Source organism: Dreissena polymorpha, chromosome 9 (genome assembly GCF_020536995.1).
Source record: "Dreissena polymorpha isolate Duluth1 chromosome 9, UMN_Dpol_1.0, whole genome shotgun sequence".
In the NCBI taxonomy this organism is placed as follows: domain Eukaryota; kingdom Metazoa; phylum Mollusca; class Bivalvia; order Myida; family Dreissenidae; genus Dreissena; species Dreissena polymorpha.
The window spans coordinates 44,991,885-45,015,397 of record NC_068363.1 but is presented as its reverse complement, the minus strand read 5'-3'; the positions used below and the strand labels follow the sequence as shown (position 1 = coordinate 45,015,397).

Below are 23,513 nucleotides of genomic sequence, written 5' to 3'. Positions count from 1 at the left end.
ACAATTGTAGCTAATGTTTTATTAGGCACCATATCATCAATTGTATAGGAGAATGTTTTCTATGACAATGTTGAACGGAATGTTAAACGTAATCGCTTTCTATACTGACATATACATTACTAAATAATTCATGCGCATACTGAAACATTGCGGAAACAAGTAAGAAAAGTACTTACATTGTTGGCTCGACGTGGCGCCTTCTGGTGACGAAGTTCCGGGCTGGCACGTGGCGCAATGGATTTGTCCACTTGACACTTGGTACGTACCAGAAGTGCAGAACTCACACTCACCGGAAGTGACGTTGTGGAAGGTGCCAGGTGGACAGGAAACTTAAAGAAGCGTACAGTTTATTGCGAACTCTCAAGGTTATCAGTTTAAAATATATTCATAAAAATATATATTCATAAATTGAACCATATTAAAAAAACAACACCAACAACATATCAATAACATTAAAAAAATATTGATAGAAATGTTTCCGAAACAAATTTGAACGAAATGTAACCAACTGCTGGTACACAATGCATTATGAAGGGCGAGAACCCAAAATCTTTAAGTTGACATTATTGATCAAGTAACAGAAATAAGAATTGGTTAACAAAGAAACACAAATACAGTCCAACAAAACGGTATCGACAGAGTTTCAAATAAGTAGAAAGTACTTTAAATGCAATCGAGCTTTAATAAACAGGTTTATACAAACAAAACATACAATTTTAAAGAATATTATACATTCGATGTGACACTATTGGTCGCTAATCACGAAAAACGAGGTACTCTAAATACAATTTATCTTCTAAGTTATAAATTATTATACTGATCAATAGAAGACGTTGCTGCAATTCGATAGTTTACTTTATTTCATTGTATAATATATTATTGTTGTAGATTAAGCCATTGAGGATGTTCTTATGATGTTACTTTATATAGAAGATGAATTATTTGGGAAGTCGAATTGCAAAAATGATAATTGTAGACGCTCAAAGCAGCAGTAGAAGTATTGCCTATGTATAAGTGTCCTGACTCGTGCTTACTTGCAACGTGATATCTGGGCCCGTATTAACCAAACAATTCTGAGACTTAAGTCTAAGAATAAAGAATATTGCTTAAACTTTTAGTCAAGCTTGGCATATAACACCCCTATCTATTCCATTCTTCATGTAGAACAATTTGATAATCACATAATTACCAGCCGAGGCCTGTATATTCAAACACTGAACGCTTTTTTTTGGTTCTAATTCAAGTCTTTATTCACAAGTCTGAAATTGGGTTGGTGAATATCGGCCCAGTCTGGTCTACAGGCTAACACACTTGTATGCATCAGAAAATTTATAACACTCACTACATATGGACTCTTCTGCAACGGTGCCCGGTGGACACAGCCACGTGGATTCGGAGCGAGCCAGGCTGTCCGAGTGAGGGGCGAACACGTGCTCCCCGAGTTGTATTGTTAAGAGCGGCGCTAGGCCTATCAGCTCGAGATGTACATGCTTTTGTAACTCGTTGATGTTTGTACCCTTGTCGGTGCTGCAGATACATGAAACGGAATACATTCGCGTGTGGATATTGCAATCAACATAACGTATTAGAAATTGTGTGTACAACCGAATCAATATGATGAAAGAATATATATGGCTTGCTAGTAAAATGATATATGAATAAATAAAGAAAAAATCAATAGACAAAGATATACATGTATGCGCATGGATATAAGATGTAATTGGTTTTTAAGACGGATACATAATTTCATTTTGGTACAAACCTAACATTTACTTTAAAAATGCATTACACAAATCGGAAGGTGTGCGGTCGTATTTGTTTGGTTGTAATAATTACTCGTTTCTGAGAGTTATATTGAAACTGATGAAGAACTCCGTCCTGTCTTCCTCGTCCAAGCACGTGACATTGGATCCCAGAATGACGTCATCGTCGACGACACATTGCAGTAAAAGGTTTTCCATTTTGCAGACATGACCCTGGCACGTGTCCTTACGCTCAAGATGGTTGGATATAGCGACGTTCAGATTGGCTCTGATCTCGTGCTTGTGTTTGCTGACGGGACCGTCGAACTTCATCCTGTATTGTTGACTTAGCACGGAAGGATAGCTGTGTTCTGTAAAAAAGTAACAATAAGATAAACTAGAGCTTGTGTTGCGGCTCTATGTTAATGTTCATGTAATCTGGTTGCAGACCCGTCGAGTATCACTATTCAACCCATTTATGCCTAGTGGACTCTCACATCCTTCTAAATTGGATCAATTTATTCCCAAAATTAGAGATGTCTAGTATATTTATTTTTTATATATTTAGAATATTTCTTACAGAATATTTCTTTAAACAAACAGCGCAGACCCTGATGAGACGCCGCATCATGTGATTTATTAATAATTTAATATATTCAAGTATAATAGCTCTAGCTCCGTTAATATTCGAAATACCAAATGGTTGTGTTCTATGAAAACTGGGCAAAATTCATGTTCGTAAAGTTTCGTCCCAGATTAGCCTGTGCAGTTAGCAAAAATCCAATTAAGGCGGAAATGTCGTCCCTGATTTGCCTGTGCGGACTGCACAGGCTAATCTGGGACGACACTTTACGCGCATGCATCGCGATTTCATGGCGTACGAGTGGGCTATGAAAAAAATAACACATTCAGTGGGAACATTATTTTTCGTTGTTAGTTGAAAATTGTTGATAGCTGCAAAAATACTCAAAGTAAGCATAGCAAGGGAAACTACAAGCCATTGAAGTAGCTAGTAAGTTGTTTCCGTACAACTCCCTACCACTGGGCCGGTTAACTCTGCTGGTACAGCGCCTGACTATAAATCCGAGGATCGCGGTTTTGATATTCGGTTCGGGCACATAACTTACGTGGGATTGGTCATGAAATTATTTTTACGGTCACTCTTTACTACTAAGAATCAAAACGAACAAATAAAGGCACATCACCCAGCTTTATATGACCTGCATATCAAATTGCTTGAAACATTATTTTTATATCCTATTCGGTCGATTTTGTTATATACATAATTTGAATCTTTATACTTGTGGAACATCTTTCACGATGACAAAATGGTACCGCTTGAATGTTTCACTTTGCTAGGTAAAGATACGAATACAAACGGTCATGTTAACTCACTTAAACACGGGCTTTGCGTCATCATGGCTCGCTTCAAGCGTTCAATGTCCTCGGGCACCTGGCAGTTATGCAGGCGTTTGTAGACTCTGATCGGGTTGACGCCGTACCCCTTGTCACAGACGACCTTGCAAGCGCTCGGAGGTCCATTGTCAAAGCTGCAAACGATTCCGCCATGTTCTATAGCACCCACTTGACACACGGTATCTGCAAGGTTGTTAAACAAAACATACTTGAAGATGCGTCTGTAGTATACAATATGTTCGTGTTGTTCATGTTCGCAAAACTATTTGCAGTCAAATTATAAATTTCGTGTGTTTTTGATACATTAGATAAAAACTATGTATGCAGTTTTATAGTTCGACGAACAACGCACAATAGATCTATTCCTTTGTATTTTGCACTTTATGCACCAGAAAGTAACAGCGATTTCCTTACCATGAAGGACATACACGCTGAACAAGCAGGTTGCCTTGTTCCCGGCATAATCGACGGCCGTGTAGTTTACAACATGTTCTCCCGACTCAAACCTGGAACCAGGGCTGTTTGAACTAGACACCAATTTAATGCCCGTATTGTCGACCACTTCCGGTTTGATCCAGTCCACAACAGCGGAGACATTTTCCGTCCGTTCTTTAATTGTCTCTGGACACAGTGTAAAAATGGGCGGATCTACATCTGTAGGGATTTGGAAAAACAAATAACGATAGTCATTTGCAAACTTTTCTGTACAATTTATTTAAGCGTTTAAGAACTATGGAATGCTATATGTTGATTCTTTAACAATATTTTCGAACAATACTAACAGTATTGTAAACGTTTCACCATCTATTAATCTTCTGTAACGTTACATGTCCAATATTTGATTTCAAACTAAATTAAGGCTTTTGCCAAAACTAAATTTAATATAATAATGCACCTGTAGTTATGTATTGATGTCAAGCTATCATGTAAGAAAGCAAGCATGACATTTCGTATCCTACCTGATGCAAACATATTAAATAAAAAAAATGTCACACACTAAACAAACCCTTGAGGAAATATACAAGGCAACAGCATCTAGCCTTTGTCTTTCCGTTAAATATGCCTGTTATTTAAGTTTGACAACGAATTCCTGCATAGACATACATTTGCAGGAACCAGTATTCCTTTATAAAAAAAACATTCACCAGTACAACACTTATGGAAAAGTAAATAAGAAGAGAGTTTAAATATATGCCTCTGGTCCGAGTTTGGGTAAACAGACTACATTTTGTCAGAGCAAGTCATATCAGACCAATATGGAAATAAAAGTTTCATTAATTTGATTTTGGGTCAAGAGAATAAGGAAATAATATTTTCGTACGAACACGGTGGTTTATTTATGTATGACTGAGATCAAATGTGTGATCAATTCATTGAAATATTTGGTTGCAAAGGTTTCCATTTATTACGATTTTGACATTAATATTAAGATTTTAAATAATATGGAACAAATATTTACATCCAATGCGGTTCGGTTTAGAAAGGGATTCTGCTTTCACGGCGTTTGCTTTTTTTAAACAGTGACCGTACTCTATTGACGACCTTTGCCTCGTTTACCTTGCAAGACGACTGTGAAGCTGCACTCAGCGGTCTGTCTGAAGGTGTCTGTGACCTTGAAGATCACATGATGGCGGCTGTAGACGCCCTCGCCCATCCAGTGAACGATAACGCCGTCGTACGTGAGCTCATAGTTGGAATGCAACGGAAGTGGGCTACTACCGGAGAAACCTTTAATACACGAATCGGACATGATGTGTACATAGTGTCATATGTGCTATTCAGGCAGTCCCAGGACACCTACCCTATTAACTTACTACACTCACGAAAGTTGGGACGAATTTTCGAATTTTAGCTAAAACTGACATCTTGTTTATGTTTTCTGAAAGATTTTTAATTTGTTGTGGTCTTGTACTGAGTGTGTAAGCCATAGTACCCGAAGAAAACCCCACCTCTCCGGTATGGTGGCCACCAACCAAGCTCACATTCGTCGGTTACGAGCATTGAACCCGGGTCGCCTAGGATAGAAGCGTGTGTATAAATCATTGTGCTTACTGTGAAGATGTTGTAGGCACGACTGCTTACCTCTTGGTTTTATAGGTACGTGAATATTTGGATCGGAGCGCGGGACATCGATCAGGATGGTGTCGTTTTGCGGACAGTTCTCAAAATACGGCGGGTCTAAATAGAATAAACATACAAAATAACATTTTATTTAGCACAAACACATGAAACAGAACACAACAACTTTATTTTCCCTCCATATCAACTTAAAAGTACGTTGAAAACATAATGCAACACTCTCTTTAATATCAGACGGTGTCTAAAACTTGAACAGCTCTTACCTATAGGTTCCATACGTACATCGTCGTCGTAATCAGGCGAAATAAATCCGTCATGACCCATACGTTCTTCAGTGGTGACATTGGGCTTCAAATGTGTAGTTGTCTCGTAACGCAGCGTGTTATTAACCAAATTACCATCCGTAGACTTGTCCGGTTCCGTTTCATCTTTAACTGTCGTGTGTTCCACCTCTGTCTCAAAGGTCTTTGTAGACTGGGTAGGCTTAGGCTCTCCGCTATGACCCGTCGTCGAATCTGTCTTCGAATGGCTCTGTGAAGAAACAGTGTGCTCCGATGTCATGGGCTGGTGCCCATGGGTAGTAGCTTCCACAGGAATAGATTCTGTCTTATTCACTTTTGCTTCGTTCTGTTCTGTGCGAACGTTTTGCGCTGTTGTTGCTGTGCGGTTTGCCAAAAGTGGGACAACCGTTGAAGACGACGTCTGTGGAATCTTGGAAGTTGTAAACTCTCTTGGAACCGTTTTGAGTATCTTGGTATTGTCTGAAAATGATCATTTAATTTGATGCGACTAAATGGTCAACACAATGTTAAACAACGTCGTTTAATGTCTATTTTAATAATTTTATAGAAATTACATACTGGATGCACTCAGCGTTGGGCGAAGAAGACACTACTATATAAGTCAACAATAAATTATTTATGAAAACAAGCTTAAATAAAAAATATCATAGCTGTGCTTAGTTCTTACCGTCTTGACATGACGTTCCGTCCCCCACCGGTACACGGTCGTCATAGCAGCTGCAAATGTACTCTCCCCTGAACATGGGCACACATATGTCTGAGCAGGAAACGCCTCTCTGGTTACATGCCTCTGAAATAGTATAACAGTCGAGATTTTCAATGAGCGCCATCGATCCGTGTCGATCGCATATGCGCACAGTCCGCAAAGACCACAATCAGAGGCGGCGCTTTACGAATTAACTGGATTTTCGTTTACAAGAGACATCATGTAAACGAAACATCCCTGAAAGCGGCAAGTGTCGACCTTGATGAGCTTATGTTGGATGACACCTAACGCGCATGCATTAAGCAGAGGATTGCCCAAAAAGCGGCTCCATTGATTCAAAACTACAAGGCGGAAAAATATTCAATGTAAAGATTATGACATGAGAAATAATGAGATTGCGATATATTGTAAAATCTGTGCTCTGAATGATGCCATTCATGGATGATGTATGTCGATTTTAAACAACGAAAAGGAATATATCTGATAACACTTCATTATGCATTAAGCAATGTTTCATATTACAAGGTTAATTATTTTGCGGATTTTTTATTACTCGCGTGGCTCGATAGTTTTTACTGTAAAGTTACCCTGTACGCATGTTGTTAAAGGTTAGTTTAAGTTTTCCTACCTCGAATGTTGGTCGGATGGTGTAACACAATCGCACCTGGACTTCGAAGGTCAGATACGATGACCTTGAACTGGTTGTTTTCAACTGTGTGCATGGCAACGGTGCCTTCGTTGGCCGACGAGAAGACGACTATGTCGTCTATGACAAAGAGATCGTTAACGGGCATGGAAGTGACGAATACTCCTTCTACTGTGTTGTCTGTAAAATACGCATAAACATTTGAGTCGCGTTCTGAGAAAAATGGGCATAATGCATGTGCGTAAAGTGTCGTCCCAGATTAGCCTGTGCAGTCCGCACTGGCTTATCAGGGATGACACTTTCCGCTTTTATGACATTTTTTGTTAAAATGAAATCTCTTCTTAGCAAAAATCCAATTTAGGCGTAAAGTGTCGTCCCTGATTAGCCTGTGCGGACTGCACAGGCTAATTTGGGACGACACTTTACGCACATGAATTATGCCCAGTTTTCTCAGAACGCGACTCATTTTATCACAAGTTCCAGTTCTTTTGTCCGCTACGACACATTTTTAAGTATCGATGAAAAATTATAGCCGTTTGCATGTAAATAACTAAGTGATTTAAATTCATCTACATTCGAAAACGGACTAGTTATATACACATATGTACCGAAGGAACACTAAGTACATTAACAGAAATGATATTGTGTTCTGTTCCTAGTTTCAATGGACATGTTCACAACTTGAAAAATAAAACTCAAAAGGTATTCAAAGGTCCCTTGGATGCGCGTTAGCTTTTGCTCCTTGAGAGCCAGGGTTCGAAATTCAGGGCAGGAATATTTTGTTTTAATCTTTTGCCGTTTGGTTATCATTATTCAAAGCTACACCAAATGATAACGTTTTGTATCGAAATTCATTTAATAACATTTTTCAAAAATGAGGACAATCAAAGCACTGAAAGCACTTAAAGAGCAAATAAACATACTTGACCCACCACCAGTTCTAATTTACCCAGATTCTTTCGAACATTCAATTATAACATATGCATGAAGATTCATTTCATTGATACTTATTCATTTATCAAATCACGTAGACTGAACCACATTGTACTTCATTAGAATACGTCGATTTCATCATTGAAAAATAATTAAACTTTTCTTGATTTAATTATAAGAACAATAAATAGAATACATGTAATTCGTGTGTACACAAATAATCCGTAGCAGTTGGCTGCAAAAATGTGTTTTGCAAACCATGTTTCTATTTCTCACCTTTAAGATTGTACACGTTATATCCACCGGAACTGTAACCAGCAAAGAGAGTGTCGCTTGTTACAACAAGACTGGTTGGGACCCTCTGCCGGACCGTTATGACATCCTTATAGCCGCGTCCACTTGTTTTACACGTGCAAATAACGCCATTTCCGTCGCGTTCTTCCGAAAAATACAGCCACCTAAATGTAGAAGATTTGTGAACGTTGAATGTAGACAAAGAATCAATCAATAAAGGCGGCAACTAGTGGAAGTAAAGCTATAAGTATGAGTTTGATTGCAACTTTGTTGCCGCTGATGTCAATGGTTTAAATTGGAAACCAGTACAGAGGATTTTTTCACAGAGAAATCATGCCGAAAACCTAATGGTAATGCGTTTAAATGTTTCTTATTGGTCAAAAATGTATTGACTTAACGTTGATTCGTGAATGTTATTTTCGACCATAACAGTTTGTAATTTTAAATATGTTTGATCAGATAATCAATAAAATACAGACATGTTACCATTGCCCTATTTAAAATACAAACATGGTACTTACTTTCCGTTTGGTTGAATGGACAGTGCTTTGATCGGATTCGGTGTTTGAAAAACACGCTTGTAAGAATTTAGTCCCTTGTTAAGGTTGAGACTGGCTATGAAGTAGTTGTCTCCCATGACAAGCACCCAGTACATCCGGTTCTGGTCTGGATCTAGAACGAGGCTTGAGATGCGGCCCTCATCTCTGTACACAAGGACTGGATCGATCTTGTGCAAATATGTAATATATATAGAATTTCTGGAAAAAAAATCGACAGTGCGTTATTATAGTCTAGTTACGAATCAATAATGCTCAACAAACGTTCAAACGCATTTAAGGAAGCGCATTAAGTAATGTTTAGACAGTTTTACATAAAAAATACTAACATTTAAATAGTAAGCAATTTTCCACGGCTTTGAATTTGTTATGCCATTTATATAAAACGTTTTTGAAGAATAACAAAAGAATGCTTGAAAGCATTTTTTTAAATATCAATAACCTTAAATTTTGATCTAATAAAACCAAAAGGTGTATATGTACACAGTTTTCATAATACAAGTGATAGTTTTCAATAAATTACTTATTTAAAAGATCTAATGATATAAATGTTTTACTTATGTACGTGCGGTTAAAAAGCTGTACATACACAGATCGGTCAATCCAGTAGAGGCGTGTGATGCCGTCGTACGTCATAGAGTCTATGTCACTGGTGACGTCACCATGGTAGATGACGACAGGGGTATCCGGCATTCCCTTCTCAAGCTGGACGACGTTGATAGTGTTCACGTCAGCAAAAAACAACACGTTTTCTGGAACTATACAGTGTTTTGAGATAAAAGGGTGGTTATTGAAATAACAATTAAAAGGAAATTAATTAAAATAATTCTGCATGTAAAAGACTTACATCTATAGAGTCTAGAACGTTTTCAAACTCGAAAGATGAACATAGTTGTTTCCTTTTAAATTAAAAAAATGTTAAAGAAAATTACATTCGTTCCAGTGTATACAAGTTTCTAAAAAAATACTCTTTCAAGTTTTTTGCCACTAAAAAACTGGAACTTCACGCATGTATTTTTTAATAATTTACACTTGTATGAAGCGAAATATATACACAATTAATATCATTGTAAATTTATGTAATGTTCCGCAACTGTTCACGTTTACGTGAACATTTTAGCTTCATTCGATCATATGCATGATATTTTAAGAAAAAAATATGATTGGCATACCCCATTCCGTACCATCACTGACAATAGCCGAGTACAACGATTCACCATTTACGTACTTATCGAACAAGAGTTGCGGTCCGTGAATCTATCCGTGCCACATCTGCACGGAAGCCTCGTGCTGACTCCCGGCTCGCACCTGCAGCCAAACTCCTCGCACGCGTCTTGTTGAGCTGGAGCAAAAACGCAATACAAGGTAAGTGTACTTCGAAGTAAATAAAGTCCCGGACTGAGCTGCTTTTGGAGAAAAATAAACACAACACAAAACAGACACACAAACATGCTGGTACAGACAAAGCTGATCCATTAATAATCCTTCATAAATCACATACCATATAAACCGCCATAATTAGAGTGAAACAACCGTTGGTGGATAAAATTGACCGGCGCTGTTAGTACCGAGAGTTTTGTAATTTTGATAACAATTTTAATGGGTGAACCTTCTTTGTACAGGCAGATTTGTGGAGTTTTCCAAAAACTAGTCAATTCCAGAGTAACTCTATTGACGTACTGCAGATACGTATACGAACGTATAAGCATCGTTTACGGCAGAGTTGGCTTAATGCATGTGTCATCACTGAGTAGACCGTGCAGTTTGCTGTGCTAGAATACATGTAAATATATTTGAAAAGAATCAGATGAATCTTGGCGTGCGACACACTACGTGGTTTGACCTCAACTCACCTGTGACATTGGTTGCGGTCCTCGTGTACAGCATGTCAACCGCCTCTACGCCGCTGTACAGTAGGGCGGGTTTTGAACTGTTGATGTAGAGAATCTCGTCGCTTACGAGACTTGTGACGTACAGCGCCTGATCACGGCGCGTGACGTCATGAAGGACCTTATAAAAACACGCACGAAAATAGAATTCAGGACTTATCGAAATGAACACACATATCCTTGTTAGTTCAATCCAGAATGTGTTATTTTAATTTCCTTCATATTCTATCGTTCTTGTATTTTGTTTGGTATATTTGATTTCTAAGCATTTAGCACTTGAGGGTGGAAACTTCAAATATTTCGAAAAAGTAAATGTAAAAGTTATGTATTTCTACATGTTTATTTCGTTTGAATTTACCAATAATGATTAATTCGTGTTTTATTTAAAATACTAGTTATGTTAAGAACATTATCGCGGAGTCTTCCTCGCACCTTATTTTCAATCTCGGTGGACACCGCCGTCATAGTGCGCATGTCTATCGTCTCCAGGAGAGTTCCGTGACCTTGACCGTGACCCTGCCCCGCGGCCCTGACGGCAGACACGATCACCGACCCGTTGAACATGGTCATGCCTGTGGGTTGAAGGTCAGTCAATGGATACAGCGCCCGGTGGTCGCCGTTCAGATCCGTTCGCGCCAGAACGGAAACCTCGTCTTGCTTGTACAGGATGTACATGAACCTGGAAATAGCACATAGTAAGTGGTTTTGTGAGAATCGATACTCTCCTGCATGCAAATCATCAAACATATCGTTATCCTATCGTTATTGTGTGACAGTTGTTATAAAAAAAAATCTCCTTAAACACGGTTGTATACATTTAAAGTTGCAACTTCTTAAAAGATAGTATCAACTTCTTTTATGCAGTATTCGGATTCGTTTATTAAAATATTCGAAATAGGTAATTTATATTCGTTTCCATTCCTATTTATTACTGTTATTTTTACACCATGAAATAACCTTCATCTACATATGACTACATAATCATATTGGTAATTGCTTGTCATAAGTTCAAGATGTTGTAATGCTTGCATAAGAACCGCCAGTACACTCTCTAGTTCGTTAAACTTCGCGCATTTTTATATTCTTCCATATTACACAAAAAGTGACATTCAGATTATACGAAATATAACAGAGCTGTTGATTATGTGACATCGCAATGCATTCGCACTTTTGGTTCGTGGAATACCACATCACATAACCGCATCATCATTTCGTGCGATACAGCCCACCAACACAGCGCAGTATTGTATATAACATTTATAATTAACATTTTTGGACAAAAAAACAAAAAAACTTGAAAACAACGACTGAATTTGAAATCTGAAAAAAAAACTGCACGCAATAAGTCGCTTGTGAAAAGACGCGCATGAAAAGTTCGTACGACGTACACAATTGTGTGCGTGTGTAACAAAAGAACGGATATTACCCTCTGTTATTCGGAACGTACGGTTATTAGGAAACATAACGCATTAAAGCGCCGCTTAACAAGCCGTTAGGTATGCACACGGATTGAACACTGTAAAACACGGAATTCTTATCCAGTAACTTGTGTTTCATAGTGGAAACACCCAGTTATATTTTTTTAAGAATGTGTATAGGAGTAATAAAATATCGGTAATTGACAATTCTAATATTTCATCAATATATCGCTTAATAATTATCATATACATTTTGTATATAATTTCATCACTATATCCGGATTTTAATTTAAATGAACATGCACCCATATTGCATATAATATATTCAAATCTGCAATGTCATTAAAATCATACCGATTGTCCATGTCAACTTGGATGTCCGCGAACTTGCCGAGGTTTCGGACAAGCGTCTTTCGGTTAAACCCGGACTTGAGTAGTTCTACCACCTCTAGCGTGGTGTAAGAGTCCGCCAGTGTGTTCGTGAAGAACAGACCGGCCACTTCCGGTACGTACTGCATGCCTAAAAAAGAGCACGAAATGTTCAGAAGGCAACATGTGTACAATTCATCGACGAAATGAAAACGCCAGAAGATGCAATCTGTTTGCAATAGACGGAAAAAGCTTGCAGCTTGGTAATATAAGCAAGTTACAATTCGTTGCTGGTGTACTGGTTACCATTTCTTGACGTCGAACGCCGACTTCGTTTTGATATTATTGTAACCATTTTGCAAAGAATGATATTTTAAATAAAAACAAAAACAATACTGTTTAGCTGTTAATTAAGATTGTAGAACATGACGGCCAATTGAATGTTGTTTATATGTGTTAAATCGATCTCTTTGGAGTACCTCTCTAAATACCAATCGCAGTTTTATTCAAATGATTATAGTTAATTATGTAAATGTGATTTTAACCTAGAAAGCTTGTTTGAACCCAAAGAAAAGTGGAGTACTCCCAAATCTATAAATCAAATTCAAGTTAAAAAATAGTTTATTCAATCGCTTGTTGACTTACTGGTTACTTTCCCGATACCGCTCGTCTGATCTAGGAACATTGCCTTGTCGGTCCCCGTGATTTCCTGGCGGTAGATGGCGCTCTCTGTGACGTCACTCCAGTAAACGATCTAGGAAGAAATATGGCGCTGCATTTGAGTTTTATAATTACAGGGGGTTTGATCACTACTAATCAATTGTACATAAAATTTACATGAATTAACTTTTGCGTTGATTCATTTGATATTTTTATTTTTTATTTTATGCTTTCCGATGGTTTATAGAGAAATATCAGTGAATTAAAACTGATATTTCACTGTTTTGAACAGTGCAAAATGACAGTGAAAATTATCAATAATTTGTTGTGCTTTACCGTAACTATTTAAAGAAATCTTTGGTTTCCCAATTGTGACCCCTAATTTAATCCAGGGCGACTACTCTGCATTGAATGTTTATTAAAACATACGGATTAGCTTCCTTTGAACATTCATGTAATAACATTTCGGGGCGCCCAACGGGGAATTGTATTGTCCGGAAAGGCAAAAACACAACAATAATCATTTGAAAGCATACAGGTAAATTTGTTGGATTTTGTGGAAAATCGATTTTAATCCACTCGTGATCATAAAAAAATATTTTCACTCGTGGCTGCGCAACTTGTGAAAATATCATTTTCTATGATCAAGCGTGAATTAAAATCGATATTCCACCAAATCCAACACATATGCGCTAAGGGCTTAAACTGTTTGACGAAAAAAGTAAATAATTTTACCGTACAGAAGCAGTTTAAGTGTAAAGAGCGATACAGTGAGCGTCGCTATATTACCTGATTGACCGGGTCATAGGCGACCGCGGCGGGCTTGGGGGAGGAGCCAATCATGGTCAGCTGGAAGCCCTCGGGCGAGTCCAGGGACAGAAAGCCCACCCCGCGACTTGGGCTCTCCAGCGCACAGAGCAGAATATGTTCTGGAACTGGACAATATAATAAAATAGAATGTAATTGAGACGCGTTATGGCAATACTGGGCGTAATGTGTCGTCCCAGATTAGCCTGTGCAGTCCGTAAAGGCTAATTAGGGGCCACACTTTCCGCCTAATCTGGATTTTCTTAAGAAACAAAGTTTATGTTAAAGGAACGCATTTTCCCTGATAAGCTTGTGTGCTCAAAGTACATGTATGCACGAACCTGGCTCACAATATAAGCCTTAAGTGACGTCCCAGGTTAGCATAAGCAGACCGCACAGGCTAATCTTGGGCGACACTTTGCGGCTTTGTCTGAATTTTCTTTAAGAGGAGACTTCCATTAAACAAAGTCCACGAACAAGGAGAGCATTATCCGTGATGATCCTGTGCGAACTGCACAAGCTTATCTGGGGCGACACTTTACGCACACGAATTAATCCCAGTGTTCCCAGAACGAGGTTTAATTATTATGCTTAATACATCATTATACATATAAACAAAATTCGGGCTTTCGTTTTTCGATCAAAATGTGCCTGTCTTAGTAACCACGGGGTCCTTATAGTACATTCGAGAAGATGTATTTGACAGGGTGCATTACCACGTTTGTGGGGTTCACAATTAAACGTTAATGGATGTTAACACACCGGTATGTGATTCGTTTCTTCAAATAACTTTTTACAACTGTTCATTAAGATTTTCAACTAGTGTATAAAAGACAGTTTTTCTGCTGATTATGGCAATGTGAAATCCATAAGACTTACTTTATTTAATAAGCCCGTGTTCTTTGCAAAAAAATCGATGTGTAACGCATTCATTTACACGGTTATGCATCACGCAACGTGAAATTTAAGCACCGATTTCAATAACTTGAAATATTTGCAAAAATTAAGTTCTTAACGGCGTGTTTACATTATGTCAAGCCCGTGTGTAAACGCCGTTGATCATGTACCCTGTTGAACGTTGTTGTTTTGCGTTGTTGTCATAAATTGCTTTCTATTTGCAAATCGCGGAGAACAAAGTAATAATTTAAAGTTTAAATAATTGTGCGCTGAGCAACGTGCTCTGCAATGATTCACGATAATGCTTTATTCGGATACTTATATGACGTGATTTGCACTCGCATCCGTTACACACATTGAAACTCTCTTTCGAAAACAGGCATCTACGCCTGTTCAGATGTGATACTATTCGAAAACTCAATGATTTGCCAGATATTCACAAGGACGTGTTTTTAAATAGAAGGGGAATAACTGACCTAATTAAAGTCGTCAGTATTGTGAATAAAACTCAAACCTGAGCAGGTTTTATCGTCTGGTTGTAACGTCAGTCCCCCGTATGTTGGGCATGCGCATACGAAGTTATCCTTGTTGGTGGGCAGACACAGATGGGAACAGCCGGCCCTAGTCTGCTCCATGCAGGGATGGAACGCTGCGAAAGCGAATACAAAATCATGACTTGAGCCGCGTTTAGCCGAACTTCACATGCTCATCTGGCATAATACTTTACGCACATGCATGAAGCCTTGTTTTACCAGCGTGGATCACTTCAGACTTGACTTCACATAAACACATACAACTTTACAAATGTTTTATTTCTCAAAAAAACTTAAAAAATGGGGTAAAGTGTACTACAATACAGTTTAAAAAAAATCATTGTGAGGGTCAATATAAAGCTAACATATATATAATATATATTATAATATAAATATAATATACCATTTAAGTAATTGAAAGAGGGAAAATGAGAAGAAAGCAAGTAAGAAAGTAATGTATTGAGCAGGAATGAGGCACGAACGATCAAGACAAAAAATATAATGCTAGACAGATATTACGCCCTCTCCGAATTATTCCTTATTAACGACTGAAAAAGCACAAAAGGGGACTAACGACTTGCGTTGTCATTTAGGTAAGCGAGAAATAATATCCTCCCTTTATTATTGAGCTTCGCTCTGGGAAACGGGGTTTAATTCATGTGCGAAAAGTGTCTTCCTGGATCAGCCTGTTCAGTCCCCATAGGCTAATCAGGGACGATACTTTCCGCCTAGACTGGACTTTCGCTAAGAAGAGACATCTTTTAGAGGAAAAAAGCGCAAACGTGTCGTCCCGGGTAAGCGTGTGCGAACTTCACAGGCTAATTTGGGAGATACTACGTACATGTATATGTATTAAATCCCGTTTTCCCAGAGCGCGGTTTAATTATGTGATTTCGGTGAAAATAAAAAGACCGTCAGTGTCTTACTCATCGGCTGAGTGGAGGGGTTCAGGCTGACCATGTTGTACAGGTCCCGCGTGCCCAGTCCGGTCGCCTCCTCCTGCCAGATCAACTGCCGGGAGCCGAGCAGCAGCGCGTACAGACCCGTCGTGAACCACGTGGTCACGAGCGCCGTGTTGCCGAACACAACGAGGCCGAACCCCGGCGCACCCTTGGCAATTTTCTCGTAGTTCACTTCCTCTCGGACCTGCTTCCCGCCGAGCGTGCACGAGTAGACGGCGTGCTTGTTCGCATCCACCCAGTAAAGCCGTCTTGAAAGATAATTATAAATGCATCATAAGAGTTTGTCACCTATCACATTCAATAATTGCAAAAAAACTTAATTTTAAAAGTTATTTTGCGACTAAAGCATATTATATTAATAATCATGTTAAACACATTTTAACCTGAAAAGGGGCACGTGCAAATATTCATTGTATAAGAAACAATCCATGTGAGTTTTAATGCTGTACGTCGATATCTGTTGAAAACCATCTTTGGAGAAGTTTGTGTCTACGGATAGACAAACAGACGAACGTACACATATAAACTCAATGTGACTCCAGTGTACCCCCAAGCACATGTAACCGCAGCGTGAAATATAATAATTGTAAACGATTTTTTGCGTTCGTTTAAAAAAATATACTTTTTTAAATAACGTAAGATGAAAAAAATACAATAAACAATGTGAGGGTAAATGGTATTTCTCGGTTAAAGGAAGTCTCGTTCAGTTTAGACGGAAAGTGCCTCTCTGATTAGCCTGTGCGTACTGCACATGCTACTCTGGGTCGACGCTTTACTTTCATGCATTAAGTGTTGTGCGTACTGCACATGCTACTCTATGACGACGCTATACTTTCATGCATTTAGTACTGCACATGCTACTCTTGGACGACGCTATACTTCCATGCATTAAGTACTGCACATGCTACTCTGGGACGACGCTATACTTCCATGCATTAAGTACTGCACATGCTACTCTGGGACGACGCTATACTTCCATGCATTTAGTACTGCACATGCTACTCTTGGACGACGCTATACTTTCATGCCTTAAGTACTGCACATACTACTCTTGGACGACGCTATACTTCCATGCAAGAAGTGTTGTGCGTACTGCACATGCTGCTTTGGGACGACGCTATACTTCCATGCATTTAGTACTGCACATGCTACTCTTGGACGACGCTATACTTTCATGCCTTAAGTACTTCACATGCTACTCTGGGACGACGCTATACTTCCATGCATTAAGTGTTGTGCGTACTGCACATGCTACTCTGGGACGACGCTATACTTCCATGCATTAAGTACTGCACATGCTACTCTGGGACGACGCTATACTTCCATGCATTAAGTACTTCACATGCTACTCTGGGACGACGCTATACTTCCATGCATTAAGTGTTTCCAGTTTTCACAGAACGAGGCTCATATAATGCAATGATGTCACGAGCACGTCCAAACACTTCACATATTGGGGATTTATGAATAGTCTACCATTATACGATTCGTTCGCATGGTTTATAGCGAAAACGACCCACCGTTTATTACGGACCACTCAACTTAATGGATATTGTTTTCCGACTTGCGCGTGTTTGTCAATACAGTGGTCGGTTGTGAATTATTGCATACCACGTATAGATTAGGAATAATAAGTTCACGTTTGATATTTTATCAATAACTGGGATTGCCGAAAATTCCAGTCTTTAAATCAGTATTTGGTATATAATTATTGTGTACGTATCAAAATAAGTCATGATGGATAATTTAACGTATATTGTTAGATTTATTTTGAAACATACATTTTGTAATTTACTTATTTATATTCATATGGTCGTTCTAACTAAATTCATGCATTCAACAATTCGTGTGTTCGTTTGTTTGTTCGTTCATTCTTTTCCTCTCCTGTGTGCATTCATTAATTCAGTCGGTCGGTGGGTCGGTAAGGTTCGTATTTTTTATACGTGTATACATGTATAGTATAACATCTAATTAGTTTTGAAATAGAATAAAATATAGAATCAGAGTACACTTCTCGTTTATTATTAATGATTTCGAGAAAAGCATGAAAACCAATCGTTGCCGTCACACGCAAATCACACACCAGAAAGTAAAAGAATGCGCTGTCGGACCGTATTTGGTACAAAAACGAATATGGTACATTTGTACCATATTCGGCCGAATATGGTACAAATGTACCATACTCGGACCGAAGATGGTACAATTTTCGACCGAATATGGTACAAACATTGTACCATATTCGGTTGGAATAAGTTTTTCTATGCTCGCCAAAACGTATTTGGTACATACCAAAAAAACTCATAAAAATGAAAATGGCCTACGTATATGGTACATAAATTATGTATTTCTTAATAAATGAAATAGTCTGCCGATGTGTAAACTTTTTTTCAAACTCAAATACATTGTATTAACCTAATATTGGAAGTGACAAAAGTATCATCATCATCATCATCATCATCATCATCATCATCATCGTCGTCGTCGTCGTCGTCGTCGTCGTCGTCGTCGTCGTCGTAACTAGCAGTAACAGAAACAGCTAACCTAACCACACTTTACATGGATTTTGCTGGTTGTGTAACTGTTTCGCCGGCTAGCTCAGTCGGTTGCGCGTCAGATTGGCACGCGCCTGGGTTCGATTCCCGGGCGGGCCAGATACTTTCGTGGAGATCATTTATAGCAATTTTCAAATTTTTAAAACTTTTTTTTTCGAAAGTGTATTTTCACCAAAATCCGATTTAAGAGATTTTGAGCTCTTTTAAATGAATATATCTCTCCAAAAATAAGGATGTTTGACTGGCTGCTTTAGACAGGTGTGACTGTATTCCTAAACATTACTTTGTAAAGTTGATTTGTCGTTCCGACGTCATATTGCTGAGAAGCCGACAAAGCTTTGAAGTTTCCGATTTTTTCTTTGATAACGTGCCGCTTTAAAAAGGCGGGAATTTTGCACACGAGTCTTACTCAGAAGTCAGTAACCATATTTGACTTGGCGGTCGGCAAGAAAAGTTGTGATTTTCGACTAGAAAGAATTGAAATCCAAACTTTCTTCAAACTTCAAAAGAATTCTTGACAGTAAGTACTGTACATAATTTTAATTTTCAGTTGTCTTAATATGCATTGATGTTTTAACATGCATTGATTTTTATGTTTTATGCCCCCCCCCCTCAGAGTGCATTTGCAGTTGTCCGTCCGTCTATCCAATTGTCCGTGGCATTCCTTCCGGGTGCGTAACTCCTAAACTGCTAAAATATTTAAGCTACAGTCATTTTTTCGAAAGTGTATTTTCCACCAAAATCAGATCGAGCTCCTGTAATCTGTAGATTTGAACATTTTAAATTTTATGGAGTTTATAGGTCTTTGACCTTCGAACCCTGCCTAGTCGTGACTTCTGGTGAGCGACCTAGGCCCCCAGGGCCCCTTCTTTATATCCCTTCCATCCACGTAGCATTGGTTTCTACAGACCGTTTGTCCGTTGACCGCCATAAGTTTGCCCGCTATTTTTCCCCTGAATTTGAATTCGGTTGGATTTCAATGAAACTTTACATGAAGTACTTGCTACTTTCATTGCGCATATTGCCCGGAAGTTCGGATTGTAAATTTTAGCGGAGCTATCAGACGAGTGATTTTAGCTCAGCTCATGTCGTGAGACATTCGTTTTCGACACGCGGTGTTCAATACAAGCTCTATTAACTAATGAAGTATAAATGTATAATAACTTATTATATTATTTCAGATGAAGGAAGCAATTAGGAGAAAAAGGAAGCAATTAGGGTGCTTGCCCAGGTCGAAGTACGACATTATTGTCAGATGTTTAAACGGATCGTTCGATGTCCCTGTGAAGAAACGGACACCTGAAGAGAATAATTGTTTGGCCATGATTAGAAAACGTAAGGACTTCGAGCTTGGTGACCGGGGTTCTTTATTGTGTGGCGGAAAGCAAGTCCTTGTGAAAGAAGATCTTCCTAGATTTGTTGAGAAGATGTTCATGGAAAACAAAGGATGTGGAGCAAGGGTTATTTACAACAAACTGAAAGTAAATTACACGGGGTTCTCGGAACAAGCTATCCTTGAAATACTGTACAATAGCAAGTATTACCATGAGAAGTATCCGAGATTTACAAACAAGCCAAAGCCAAAGACAATTACAGAAGAGGAACCAGGCAAAAGATGGCAGATTGACATAATTAACATGAAAAATCAAAGTGTTAGCTACAAGGGGTCCACATACAGTTATATTCTACAAGTCGTGGACGTTTATTCTAGGTACGTTATGCCAAAACCCCTGAAAACGAAGAGTTCGCGTGAAGTTGCAAAGGCATTAGAGGACGTGTTGATGGTTAACCTTGCCCCTGACATCATCCAATGTGACAACGGACTGGAATTTAAAGGCCCTAGTATGAAACTTTTGTTGAACAAGTACAACATCAAAATGATCAATAGTAGGCCGTATCATCCTCAATCACAGGGCAAGTGTGAAAGGTCAAACAGTGTTATAAAGGCCAAGATTCTATTTGCAACAAAAAGTAAACGTGGATTTAACTGGGTCGAAGGGCTTCAAGATTTAGCCTATGCCATAAACACAAGTTTCAAACGAGTTCTTGGGGGTCTCACGCCCTTTGAAGCCTACTACGGAAGAAGTCATGTTTTTACCAAAGAACGTCATAGTTCTCGTGAAATAAAGAAAACCATACGGCGAGCAAATAAAAAGGCTTACAGGTCGCTGTTGAAAAACGCAACTTCCCCAAGCAAGTACAAAGTAGGAGAGACAGTATTAATTCGCTATCCCTTTCGAAAATCCAGGGTGCCAACCAAAAGATATGTTATCGAAGGCAAGGTAGAAAAAGTAAAACGAAATGGTGTTTATATCGTGTCATTTCAAGTACCGAACAAACCCGAACTTGGATTCGTAAGCAAATCGGTTGGGGTCGAAAACATGACTAGCCTAACTGTTGCGTTAGAGAAACAACGAAAAATTAAAAAACATTCATTAAAACAGAACCGCTCAGAGAAACAAAATCACAGAACTAAGTACTATCATGTTTTAACACACCATGAAAATCTGCAGTTGTTGGATGGGGTGAATATTGCCATGGACCCAAATCAGGATGGAAATTGTCAATTTGCTGCTATATCGCATCGACTTGGTAAAATTGGTATATACAAAGACGTAGATGCTTTACGTAAGGAAGCAGTCCATCACATTGTAGAAAACAGATATTTCTATGAAACTTTTGTCTATGATGAAACATTTGATGAATACGTTAAGAATATGTCTAAGAATGGGACATACGGCGACAACCTCACGCTCATTGCACTTATGAGAGAATATAATTTGCAGTGCCTGGTAGTTTCTACCCGAGGACTAGAACACTCATCAATTGTGTCAGCAGATGGAAAGTTCGATGGTGATGTTGGAACAATTGCATTGGGGTATTTCCCAGAAGGATTTGGCATGCATTACGTTAGTATCCGTATCAATCAACGCGTGTACAAGGACATAATATCACGCTTAGAACAGTCGTATGACAACGGTGACTCTGGCGACAGCGCTGCGTCTGGCGACAACGCTGCGTCAGGCGACAACGCTGCGTCTGGCGACAACGGTGACTCTGGCGACAACGGTGACTCCGGCGACACCGCTGCGTCTGGCGACAACACTGCATCTGGCGACAACGCTGCGTCTGGCGACAACGGTGACTCTTGCGACAACGGTGACTCCGGCGACAACGGTGACTCCAGCGACAACGGTGACTCCGGCGACAACGGTGACTCCGGCGACAACGCTGCGTCTGGCGACAACGGTGACTCCGGCGACAACGCTGCGTCTGGCGACAACACTGCATCTGGCGACAACGCTGCGTCTGGCGACAACGGTGACTCTTGCGACAACGGTGACTCCGGCGACAACGGTGACTCCAGCGACAACGGTGACTCCGGCGACAACGGTGACTCCGGCGACAACGCTGCGTCTGGCGACAACGGTGACTCCGGCGACAACGGTGACTCTGGCGACAACGGTGACGTCTCTGTGTGTTCAGCCCTGAAAGAGCTTCAAGATATGATAAACAATAGGAGGGCACAGAAGCGAACGACTTTTCCATTTCTGATGTTACCACTTCACATTCAAGTTGAAATTTTTAAGTTCTGCATACAATCAAACCCGTCAATCCAGTTTGTGTTGGCGAAGGTCGGCAAACCCTTTAGAGATTTAATAAGGTCAATAAGTTTGCAAACACCTAGAATTTACATTCGGCCGGATATTGGACTAGATACTAGTAACAGAAATCCTGTTAGCGTTCGTTTCCTATTAACAAGAGCGGGCAGAAACAGCGGTCTTATTTCGGCAATAAAAGAAATCATCAAGGGGCCAAAATGGGCAAACGCATGGCTGCGTTTGCGTGTTAGTGGAATCGGTTGGTATGATATCATAGATGTCATGTACAGACATTACAGGTGAAATATACATGTATATCGGTGTTTGGAAACCTGTTATGTTATTTTTGTGATTGATGATTATGTTCTTCTACCGGAAATTTGTTGTCATTTGCTCATTTACTGGTAACTTTTTACGAAGCACATTTGGGATATTTTGGCTGCTACTAAAATGAATGTATATATGTATATTATGTCTTGTCAAAATGCTACAGTTGGATTAAAATTTAAATGCTGTTCTATGTTCTTCAATATTACTTTGAAAAATCCTGTCAGTATACCAATAAATGAAAAAAGTACAAGTTTGTTGAATCTCTTGAATGAAACAAATTATAAAATACAAAATGTAAAATGAATATGTGATGATGATGATGACAAAACATTTGTGATGATGATGATGGTAAAAAAATTGTGATGATGATGGTGGTGGTGATGATGATGACAGTGGTTATGATGATTGGGGTTTGATGATTGTGGTGATGATGATGATGATGATGATAATGATGATGATGATGATGATAACAAACGTTTTGGGATGATGATGACAGCGATGTTTATCGGACGATGATGATGGTTATAATGATGATGATAAGTTTTTAGATGATGATGACGGCGATGTTTATCGGCCGACGATGATGATAATGATGATGATGATAACAAAATATTTGTGATGATGATGATGGCGATGTTTATTGGCCGATGATGATGATGATATTCTCATCGTCGTCATCATCATCACAACATCCTCATTATCGACCGAAAACATCGCTGTCATTATCATCACAAAAAAAACTTTTGTGATCACCATTACGATCATGATAATGGATATGATGATGTTGGTTTTGATGGTGATGATGATGGTGGTGTTGGT

General features: G+C 39.0%; 1 protein-coding gene across 1 annotated transcript in view; it reads right to left on the bottom strand.

Moving 5' to 3' along the window:
- LOC127845382 (uncharacterized) overlaps positions 1-23,513 on the bottom strand; it is a 42,601-nt gene that overhangs the window by 3,527 nt on the left and 15,561 nt on the right. The window contains exons 6-26 of the mRNA XM_052376260.1: positions 16,175-16,458; positions 15,230-15,364; positions 13,801-13,946; positions 12,997-13,105; positions 12,337-12,502; positions 10,997-11,243; positions 10,529-10,685; positions 9,904-10,017; positions 9,265-9,433; positions 8,640-8,876; positions 8,101-8,282; positions 6,874-7,071; positions 6,207-6,329; positions 5,501-5,998; positions 5,241-5,336; positions 4,716-4,886; positions 3,573-3,812; positions 3,138-3,341; positions 1,837-2,113; positions 1,343-1,527; positions 177-329 (exon numbers count right to left, since the gene is read on the bottom strand). Of these exons, the coding sequence (XP_052232220.1) occupies positions 177-329; positions 1,343-1,527; positions 1,837-2,113; positions 3,138-3,341; positions 3,573-3,812; positions 4,716-4,886; positions 5,241-5,336; positions 5,501-5,998; positions 6,207-6,329; positions 6,874-7,071; positions 8,101-8,282; positions 8,640-8,876; positions 9,265-9,433; positions 9,904-10,017; positions 10,529-10,685; positions 10,997-11,243; positions 12,337-12,502; positions 12,997-13,105; positions 13,801-13,946; positions 15,230-15,364; positions 16,175-16,458 (4,091 nt within the window). The remainder of the gene's footprint in view (positions 1-176; positions 330-1,342; positions 1,528-1,836; positions 2,114-3,137; positions 3,342-3,572; positions 3,813-4,715; positions 4,887-5,240; positions 5,337-5,500; positions 5,999-6,206; positions 6,330-6,873; positions 7,072-8,100; positions 8,283-8,639; positions 8,877-9,264; positions 9,434-9,903; positions 10,018-10,528; positions 10,686-10,996; positions 11,244-12,336; positions 12,503-12,996; positions 13,106-13,800; positions 13,947-15,229; positions 15,365-16,174; positions 16,459-23,513) is intronic.